The sequence below is a fragment of the Nicotiana sylvestris genome, chromosome 4, assembly GCF_000393655.2.
Source record: "Nicotiana sylvestris chromosome 4, ASM39365v2, whole genome shotgun sequence".
Lineage (NCBI taxonomy): Eukaryota > Viridiplantae > Streptophyta > Magnoliopsida > Solanales > Solanaceae > Nicotiana > Nicotiana sylvestris.
The window spans coordinates 170098320-170110136 of NC_091060.1; the positions used below are offsets into that span (position 1 = coordinate 170098320).

The following is an 11817-nucleotide window of genomic DNA, read 5'->3' on the forward strand; positions in this document are numbered from 1 at the left end:
TTCTTAATTAATTCTTTTAGATTTTAGTTCCTTAAGAAACTTTTACATTTCCACTTTTTCTCTTTTGTTTAATTTTATACTTCCTTCACTTAAAGGCAAAATTGTAGTTACAAATGATTTAGTATATCATAGGATGCTAAAGTTATAACTTCGTCCAATAGTTTAACGTTTTATCTTTCGTCAAACATACAAAATATCCACTGAAAATAGAATATTTACCATAGTTTAAGGGGCAAATTAGTCTCATGCCATTTTCTAAGCTTAAGTAGAAATTAAGCGCGATGAATGGGTGTTGCTTTAGTAGTAGAACTTCTCACTCGATCTCAACTTATAATAAATAATGCTCAAATTGATTTGTGTACACCTCAATTATTTTGTCTAATATTTACTACCTCTCTCAACGAGAAAATGTTGAGAATATCAACAATCATAAAAATAAGTCTATGCGCATTGTTTTATCGAATACCTGCTATTTTTCTCGAGTGAAAAATGTTACAAATGTCAAATCACACTAAAAAAAAATGGGAGCATGCGCTGAGTGTAGGCCTAATAAGCCACACGTTTGGAATCCTAGATTTGGACAAATAGATTATGAATATCTTTCATGTGGATCTAAAAAGCAAGTCTAGTTGTGGACTCGTGGCCTTATGGGTATGATTATATATATAGTCATCATCATATTCTCATAATGTATTCTAGTATAAATATATTAATTGTTTGTGACATTTTTCTATATCTCAATATTGTACTAGCATTATTCCTTTTGATATCTTTTGATATACTGCCGTCCCACCATTGAACACTAGACTCCCATGCATCATTGTCTTCTACTTTTCCTTATCATGCCGGGGGCGATCCGGCCCTTTGGTATCGGGTTCAACTGAACCCAGTATTTTCAATGCGGAGTATAAATTTATATGTAAAAAATTACTAAAATTATGACACGTAATAGATATCAATTCATAACTTTAAAAATATAATTGATTTGAATCCATAGAATTTTAATTCTGTATCCGCCTCTGTAATAATCATGCCATTGACTTTTGTGGGTAAAACTCATATCTAATTGCTTTCCCTTTAATTAATTAATTAATTAATTAAGGAAAAGGAATTTTATCTTTGATTCACCAATTATAAATGTGTGCATTGATTCCTTTGACATCTTGAAGAAAGCATCTTCTTTTCGACAAGATAATGTGTTTGTTTTGTATAATTTAGGTCAAACATTTTTAATTTTGGGGCTTAATCGATAGTAATTAATAGATTAGTATATTCAAGAGATAAGCTTTTGAGTTTTGGCTAATTTTCTTTCAACCAATCAATAACATTTAGAGGCGTCTAATTTTGTGGTATTATCAATTTTAGCTCGTCCCAGAAACTATTTATATTTGGTAGCGAAAAAGTGTATAACTTTTTTTATATAACATGCATAATATATATACACACAAAATATATACAATAAATATACAATTTTCGACTATTATTTTAAAAGCGGCTATATAGTGTCATTTTGCCCTCTAATTTTTCTGGTGTAGTTAATCATTCAGTATTAACCCGTCCTTTGAGATTTACAAGCGGTCGTATCCCTTTTGGATAATATCATATAATAGCACTTACCAAAAAAGTAATTATACTTTATTAATTATGCTAACTATAATGAAGTTAGGAACTATAACTCCGTACTTTTTTTTTTTTTTTTATGATCGTTGACCAAATATAATGATTCAGCTTGCCACTATTCTTTTCCATTTATGCCTAAACATAGCTGCTATTGGAGAAGATAAATTTGAAAAGCAATTTTAAAAAATCAACTTGTATAAGTGGTGCATCTTAATTCTTTTCCAATTAATTCCCTCCATTTTTTTAAAGACAGAGATGCATTGTATGTACTAGCTATTCTTTATTATCAATGGTAGCGAATATGATATTAATCTATCTCTCAAAAAGTCACGCTAATGATAAGTGGGCGTTTGGACATAAGAATTGTAAAACTCCGGAAAAGAAGTGAAAAAAAATTTCAAGTGAAAATGGTATTTGAAAATTAGAGTTGTGTTTGAACATGAATATAATTTTAGGTTATTTTTGAAGTTTTATGAGTGAGAATTTTAAAAAACAGTTTTTTGGAGTTTTTCAAATTTTCAAAAAAATTCCAAAATTCATCTTCAAATGAAAATTTAAAATTTATGGCCAAACACCGATTTCAAAAAAATATGAAAATTTTTCAAAAAAATAAAAATTTTCTTACGTCCAAACGGGCTCTTTCTCTTCGTTGTCCACTTACATTAAAAAGGATAATATTTACTCACATGCGATGCTTATACTAAAATAATTTTTTTTTATCATAATTATGTGATAAAATAAGATGAGAATATATTTTTTAAATTAATCATAATTAAGTAATAAAAGTTAATACGCAAATGTTATGCTGGTTTATGTAAAAACATCACATGCATGTAAATTTTTATCTCCACATTGTTATTGAAAGATCTTACAAGACATTTACCGCAATGATCATACAAGTGTTTGTTCTGCATTGGTCATATTGATCGATCGATTGTCATACGATAATGTGATACAATTGAGTTTCGTGCTCTATAATCACTACATTATTTAGTTACTGTCTAGTTATTATAAGTTTATCATAATTTACTTGAGGTGGAATTTAACTATTAGAATGTGAAAATAAAAACATTGCATAAAGTTCTCTAACATGTAGAAACTAATCCATTGATGCACAAATATATAAGTATATATACGAACTTTACATAGGACATCAACGGGAACGTACAATTGTTTTCTGGATCTTGTGGAAGGTTTGCTTAACTTCAATTTTCTACCAATAAGGACACAATTTTTGTTTCATGATCAATTGATGTCCATCTAAAAGATGCTTTTTGCAACCAAAAAAAGAAAATCTCTTTAGTCTAATTTTCTAAATTTAAGTATATTTTTTCAACCAAAAAAAAAGAAAAGAAAGAAGAAGACTGCCATTCAGGGGCGGATTTAACCTAGCTAAATAAAGGTGTACGTGAATTGAAGCTTTTGTTGTTACACTCATGTTGTTGTACTCCTGAAAACAGCCTCTCTACCCTTCGGGGTAGGGGTAAGGTCTGCGTATATATTACCCTCTCCAGACCCCACTTGTGGGATTATATTGGGTCGTTGTTGTTGTGAATTGAAGCTTTTACCTTCAAACTATATATTTTATATACATATTTCCTAAAATTAATCTAATATTATTTAAGTTATTTATTCATAGAAATAGGGATCGATCAATTCCTTCTTAGTACTTTTTTTGTTTCTTTTCTTTAGTGATACACTCATGTTTTAGAAATTCTAAATTCGCCTCTAGCTATTAGTCTAATTCTTTAGAGATTGATATTTGAAAGATTTTAAGTAATTGGACGTAGAATATCATTGCATTCACAATTTCTTTTAACAAATATACATTCACACTCTATACAATAAATTGCAGCTGGTGACAAATTACTAGAGAACACATTCAAAAAAGGAAATAAAAAGAAACTGAAATTAATTTTCCTAAGAAAATTCATGCAGAAATCATTTTGGGATTTTTCAAATGAAGATGCCCTTTAATTACATCTCCATTAACATCACTTACGTCCCAAAGTTCAGTCATGTAATATTCAAATTTCTTCACAACTCCTTCTGGCATAGAAACCAATACTCGAACTGCATCAAATTCACCCACTGACGGTAAAAATAAACAGTAAATATCACTGGTTAAAGGACCCATTTGAATTGGCTTCCCTTCACCAAAATCTACTTCCTCCAAACTCAATCTTGACCACTGTGAAATAACGAAGCTCGCAGATAAATCAGTTTTTACTGTTTTATCTTCTAACAAGTCGACTACTGATTTTATTGAGCCGCTGGTTAATTCAGATTTAGCATTTTGTACCAATTTTACCGTGTCTTGTAAGTTACCATTTACCACTTGCTTAACTGGTGCTTCAGCGCAACCAAGCACAAATCCATTCCCATAATACCCTTCTGGTAATTCTGGTTTTACTGCCTTCCTAATATTCACAGAAAATAGGAGCTTCACGTTAATGGAGGATGGTAAATTTAAGGATTTAACCCAACAACGCCACGTGTGAGAAGCTAGAACCTCAAAGCTGGTGGATTTTACCGAGGGTGAACATTGTCTTTTCAGGTGAAGAATTTGGGACTGTGAAAATGTTATGGATGCAGGGGTGATTGGTTGGGATTGTAAATATTGGAAAAGATTGAGGCTAAATTGGGAATTTTGTCTATCAAGGGGTATTTTCGTGAATGTTGGATGTATGGAGGTAATTTGTGGAGGATCACGGGGTTTTAACACGTGGCGTGAATGGAACGGGGTGATTGGTAAATTACCGGTGGGGTCCTTAGTAAAGTGGGCCCAGGCATGTAAGAATTGAGCAGTGCCAATGCCGTCGCATAGACAATGGTTGATGGCGGTGCAGAGGATCATACCCCCGCAACGGAGATTTGTTACCTGTAATGGAAGCAGAGTGGGTGAGGAAGGGTATTTTCGTCTTTTATGAAAAAAGAATGACGTTAAAAGAAAAAGCACCCAACCAAAACTAAGTGAAAGGAACAAAAGGGAGAAATTAGCCAATGCGAAAGATGCGTAGAGTGACAATCTTTTTTAAGTCGTTTTCTATGGCGGATCCAAAGATTTATCCATACAATTCCTTGCAATATTATTTTTTAAAGTATTTATTGGCTTCGTTTTCATGATATTACAGTTAGGAAAAAAAGTTAGAATTTTAAAGTTTTTTTAAAATTTGGTATATACACGTAAGATATGTCTCTTGATACAGTTTATGTTGTGACTTTTGCTATGATTTGTCCCCTTGAAACCCTAGCAATGCAACTTTCAAATATGAATGTACTGTTATACCGTATTCTAGTCACGTTCCATATGTGCCATTTTGTTAAAAAACGAAAATTAAATTGATTTTAATTTCTTAAAGGGGAAAGTAGTTAACTTCCCGATGCTGAACAAGTTAAAATGAACAATACACTCGTACAAATTATTAATTTAAAACACACATATCAACTTTTCATGCTAAAAGACGCTCAGTGGTACGTATAAGAGGTATGTTTCACTATTTCCTTGCAATTGGCAAGACAATATATAGAAGGAATTAATGTTAAAATTAAAATAAAAGAAAAACAATTCAGCTTATGCACATTTGTAGTAAAAAAAAATTACACTATCAGAGTATATTAAGTTGTTACTTGTTATAACAACTAAGGTGTCTTATTTTTAAAATTCATTATTATTATGTACGATTATCCATAGTCATCTTTAATGATGATCTGTTAGCCCACTTATAAAAGTTATAAACTCTAAATTAGAAACTAACCTGCACAACTAGAGGGGGAATATCCAAGAAATTGGTAGCTTCAACCTTATACAATAATTTCCTCCAAGATTTATCAGGCTTATTAGAAACAACAAGAAGTTCATCAGCTGTTAAATCCAAGAATGCTTCAGCAAATATAGCACCTTCTCCATTACAATACACTTGAAGTTTGTGATCATTTTCTGGGCATTTTCTTACTCTCCCTGCTAAAGGATAATAATCCACCAATACTCTTGAAAGAGAAGATTTAAGCTTGTCCAAATTTATGGACTTAGTAAAAAGATAAAGATATTTGATGGAAAATCTAAGGAACTTTTGATCATCAAGATTTGATAAATAAAGGGAGTGATTTGGTGTTGGGCTAATGGGAGTTATGAAAATAGGTTCTTTTGAATAAACACAATCTGGGAGTTCTATTGAGCCTAACATGGTTGTTTTTAAGTAAAGGAGAGAAAGTTAAAGAAGGTAATTTTAATGGAAGAATAAGGTTTTTGGAGAAGATCTAAGTAAAGGATGGTGCTTTATAAAGTGGATTACAAGTTAAAGATCTATGGTTGGATATGGTTGTTGGGGGTGGGGGTGGTGGGGGTGGGGGGAAAGTAGAGAAAGTACTATATGAGAGATTCCTCCCCAAAGAGTAAGACTACAAAAAAGTGAAGCTTTCATTATTCTTGCTATATATGAGCTCACACTTTTGAATTTTTTCTACCATTATTTTGCATGCTTTTATGGCAGTTACATGTGCTTCCCACATTCTCTCCCCCTTACTTGTCTTTCTTCACATGTGGTCAATTTTTTTTAACTTCTTTACCTAAAAAGTATAAATTTTGAATGTTATTAATATATTTTAATTTGTTATAACAGTTAGGGGTTGTTTGCTAGGATATATAACAACAACAACATACCCAATATTATCCCATACCGTGGCATCTAGGGAGGGTAGTGTGTACGCAGACCTTACCCCTACCTTGTGAGGATAGAGATGTTGTTTCCAGTGGACCTTCGGCTGAGGAAAACATAAACACCCATTAATGAAAATATAGAGAAGAAGAGACAATACCAAAAAGTCATATAAAAGCAGAATAAAAACAACAAGATAGTAAGGTGATCAACAATGAAAGGAAACAATGGTTAGTCATAAAAACCTACTACCAACAGAAAGTGAGACTGCGTGCCAATACTACTGTTATGAACACTCTAGACTACTGACTCTACTACCCTAATCCTCGATCTTCGTATATTTCTATCAAGGGTCATGTCCTCTGTCAGCTGAAGCGGCGTCATGTCTTGCCTAATCACCTCTCTCCACCTCTTCTTTGGCCTACCTCTACCTCTTAGTAGACCCTCCAATGTCAACCTCCCTCACCGGGGCATCTGTGTTCCTCCTCCTCACATGACCAAACCACCTAAGTTGTGCTTCCCGCATCTTGCTAGGTTATATTAGAAAAAATAATGCATATATTAGCTTTGATATTATTAATCACTTGTTTGATAGTATTTTTCAATATATTTATAACTAATACTTGTAACAGTTATACAAGTAATTCAGTACTATTCTCATACATAGCAAACCATGACATTAACAATAACATGATTTTTAATACAAGGATAAGCATGTATAAAGACAAAACTGTCATTTCAAAACCTTTAATGTACCAAAATAAATTGTCAATAAGAAATAATCAAAGCATAACTAATCACATCATTATGTATTAATTTCTTATACACCCAACCAAACGATCCCTTAGGTTATTAATTTCACTTTATGTGATCGATTATCCGTGGTTTATTTTTTATGACTTGATAATGCAAAATCATTATGTAATGTCTAGTATATATAGAAGTTAAACGCAAGGTAAAAAGTATTATAACTTTGATAGAATAATTGGTACTCCATAATTTTATCAAGGGTATTTGTAAGTAATTCATTTTACCAACTTAGCTAGAATTTGCACGTAGTAGTTTTTATCTATAGAAATTTGATCTTGTGTCCTTTAGTTAATATGTATATATGAATTCTTGATTAATGAGCAACCTATCCATAGTTGACACGAGGTAATGAGTAAGCAATCTAGGATCTATATATATGATGGCTAGTGACTTTAATTTGCTGATGGAGTGCAAATCTAATGTGTAAACCACAAGTATATGTCACTCTTTAATTAGATAAAATAAATATATGTATATTCTCTAGCTTGTCATTAGTCTCTAGCCCCACATTTGTGAGCTCATGCCTGTGCATTTATTTATTAGACCTGCCCCTTTCGGTCCTTTCCTCCTTATTGTTTGCCAAGGAATTCAAAGAAAGTTTCTTTTTTCCATTCATTACATGAAGTGGCAAAAGAAATTCTATTATTCTAGTTCTGTAGCACATATAATTAGTGCTGCGGAGAGACATTTGGAGTATATATATTTTAGTGTTCTAACACTAATTATATCATCCAAATATGCATCGTATATCAACAAATTATGATTTTGAGAATCGTAATAAAAGAGCTTTTTAATGAGTAGATACATGAAAATGTGAAACAAGATTAGATTATATTCCAATGTGTGAAGCTATTCTTCAAGCAGAGTAGCTGATCCATAAGTCATTAGAGTGTTTGTGTGAATAATGAAATAATTAACATAATTTGTTTTAAATTACTGTATGGTGATATAATAATTTTTCAAGAAAATGATACCAGAACAGGCGGTGAAGAAGTAAAGGGGATCCAAAAAAGTATAACAGAACTCAAGAAGCATCAAGAATGATGAGTAGACTGCATCTTTTTATTCCTATTACATGTCCACTGCCAAAAATACAAACGTGAAAGTATTTCCACGTAAGAACAAAGAAGAAAATCTCCTGGAGCAAACGTAGGCGCAAATCTTTAATGACGTTGACCTTACAGTAGTCTCTAGATGATCTGGTATTTTTTTTTTAGTTTTTTATCCGGTGTTCGGTATTTGTATTGGGGTCCGACTAAATTTCGGATTCACATTGGAAAGTCCCATATTGGGGAGTTAAAACACTCCATAATAAATGCGATCTCATACCCCGAACTCGAGCTCGAAACCTCTGATTAAGGATAAATGAGTACTTACCATTCCACCACCATCCTTGTTGGTTGTTAGATGCAAGAAGTAACTAGAAACCATATCGAAGTGATAAGTCATGAGCATAACCTTAATAGGTTTGATTACGTTAGGGTAATACCAAAGTAGCTAAGTGCGTTGATAAAATAAGAAGGAATAGAATGGAAGGAGCACTCTAACTAAACTCCTTCTAAAGACATTCCACCAATTTATTTTTAATAATTCATGATATAATATAAACGCATCTTTAACGTTGTCAACGCATACTCATTCGATATTCGGTAAAAAAGAGAAAGAAAATAATTTCCTATTCCATATTAATTTATTTCGAGTGTTGACTCAACAAGTTTGTCTTGATGTCGAACTAGAAAAGGAATTATTATTGTATTGTACGCACTCTGTGTTTTTCACAAATTGATTTAATCAATTCTATTACTCTTCTCTACCTTTTTCCTCATTCAGTTCCTATTAGTATTATTTAGAAAATACATAGTACGAGAATTATAATTGTTTCTTACGTAGAAAACAATAACAGAAAAAATCAAAGGATAAAATAATTTAAAAAGTGGACTGCACTCTTATATTTATCTTAATCATAAGGTATTATTCTCGACAAGACAGTCTATCCACTAAGATGCGCAATTTTAATAACAGTGCACTAATTAATATGGAGCTAATGGCCTCCTTGACGCTAACCCACCTATTTCCTAATTCACTCTTTAAAAAAAGTTTTCACTTACATAATATTGATAGTACAATTTTTTCAAACTGATAATGTAATTTTAATTGTTATATCAATTAATATACCTTATCTTTTAGATTACTAATTCCACAACTCATGAACGATTATTTATAATTATCACGGTATAAAAATTAAACTTTTAAGAAAGTACTAGCCACATTGCCCAAGGTCACCGAAAGGAAAATGATGACAAGGAGAACTGCAGAATATGCCAGTATATGAGCTAAAAATAATGGTCCTATTGTCAAACTACTACTTTTTGACAATAAATTATTAGCAATAAAAAAAAGAGAGAATAAATTAACCAGTCCAAAAGTAATGTTTTACTTTCAATGAACTTAGAGGAGGAAAGGAAGTTAAAAGAATAAACCTCTTTTCTAAGTTCAAAGCTTGCGAATATCGCAGTAAGATATGATTTTGACTAAACTTTTATTAGGAATTGGATATTTTTTGAATGGGTTCACTCTTCTTTCTCCACAATATTCTAACTAAAAAGAGAGGATCAATATGTCTCGTCAACTATTTCAAAATTCTAAGTGTAGTTAAAAAAGTATCCAGCACCAAATCAATTAATATCCCATTCTGATATCCCAGCAATAGATTTTTTTAGCGAAAGGTATCTTTTTAATCGCTCTAAAAAATAATAGCCAACAAAATATATATTTTTATATATGTATATTATATATAAATAATATATATATTTTATAATTTTTTAGCCAGCGATTGCAATCATTTCGGCCAACTAGCCAATTTTGTATTTATTTGTAGGGAAAATGATACTGTATAGCCGCTTTCAAAATATACATTTGGTATGTTATATACAAAAATAATATAAATTTATACTTTTTTGACTACTGAATGAAAATAATTTTTGGAGTTGGCTAAAAATATAATACCCTATGCTAATTACTGCCACCCGACTTCAAATAACAAAAATATGGGTGAAATTCAAAAATAGCCAGATTTACAACTGGTCATTCAAAAATAGCCCAATTTCAAAAATAATCGAAATTTAATCACTTTTCATGTAAAGATAAATTTGACCAAAAACACTGTTCAAAATCCGGAAAATACGCCAGTATATTATGCTGGAGTTCCAGCATAAGTACACTAGAACTCCAGCATAATATACTGGAGTTCCAGCAAGTATACTAGTCCAACATAATATACTGGAGTTTGGAGCACCGGTGCTCCAGTCTCCAGTATATTATACTGGAGCCAGCAAAGTATACCGGTCCAGCATAATATGCTGGGGTTCATACACAGGTGCATCGAACTCCAGTATATTATGCTGGACCAGTCTCTGTTACAGCAAAATAGTGGCTATTTTTCATTGACTTGGTAAACGCTGACTATTTTTGAATAATCAGTCCGGAAACTGGCTATACCGTGTTATTTTTTACCAAAAATATTGATTAGCCCGAGATTTGAATAGGCCTAGATAATTGGGCTTTGGCTGAGGGCTCTACTATAGTTAAGACCCGGCCCATATTTCCTAATTGATGTGTCATCTTTCTGTGTTAGTGTGATAATCTGCATAGATGTTATACAAACATAAATACTATCCCTATCATGTGAACTCTTTGCAATCAAGTAATGTTTGGTTCAGAAGGGAAAAAGGAATAATTACACTACACTATTCATCTCTTTTTAGAATTAGGAAAAAGGCCATTAAAAACTCACGAGTTTGTTTTTACTTCCAAAGTACTCTCTTGTAATTTTCAGCTCTAAACCAAAAAACTAATAATTTCATTATATCAAGTAATTTTCTTTATGACAGTAAATAAATACGATACATTGCTAATGGCCACTTGAGAAAATCCAACTGATAAGAATTTTGAACTTTGTGGGTAAAGCCCATTATCAATTTGACTACTGGGCTTGGAGTAAGGGCACTCAGAGAGCTTAAGATATTGATAATATTGAAAACTTAGTGTTGGTTCCTCGAGTACACACATGTATACGTGACCATCAAGTAATAAAGTGATTCGAAAGTCGAATATCGAATCCACAAAGACTTAAATCAATTGTTACTAAGCAAAATTAATTTAATGTCCAAGATAATCAAAAGTTTGGTTTTTATATTACAACTACTATTTCGAAATTTAAATACGTAACCAAGGGAGATAAAATTCCAGAGTTGTGGTCGATTATCAGTCCTATTGAGTTCGTAATTACATATGTTGATCCGAATTATCTTTGGTTACTAGTTGACCAGATCGTTTATATAAATAGCATGTTTCCACAGTACTATCCGTCTATCCACAATATATCAACCCTATATTCCTATGGTTTTGAGTCTAACATAAACGAATATAATGCGGTTTTTAACTAAGCAAGACTGTTAGGTATATTCCTATCCTAACAGCGAAATCTTTCCCCGAGCCATGGGTTCAGAAACAAGCTCTATCTAATTCTACTCTAATCTAAACACGACTTTCCCAAACATAGCATAATTAGCAAATAGAACTCAACTGCTGGTCAAACAATTAAGCAATTATACACATAATTAGAGAAACAACCAAAGATGATAACTAGAATTAACAGTAATATAATTAATGAACTTCAATATTCATGACAACCACAACCTTAAAACGTGAAGTTTAGATCTACATAGAC

The 11817-nt window shown here is 31.8% G+C and overlaps 1 protein-coding gene across 1 annotated transcript; it reads right to left on the reverse strand.

The window, feature by feature from the left end:
- Nucleotides 1-3401: 3401 nt before the first annotated feature.
- LOC104249454 (alcohol acyltransferase 9) lies at nucleotides 3402-5890 on the reverse strand. The gene is made up of 2 exons (XM_009805884.2): nucleotides 5379-5890; nucleotides 3402-4501 (listed from the first exon to the last, which is right to left on the reverse strand). The coding sequence occupies exons 1-2, from the start codon at nucleotides 5805-5807 to the stop codon at nucleotides 3551-3553; spliced, it is 1380 nt and encodes a 459-aa protein (XP_009804186.1). The 5' UTR covers nucleotides 5808-5890; the 3' UTR covers nucleotides 3402-3550.
- Nucleotides 5891-11817: the final 5927 nt, after the last annotated feature.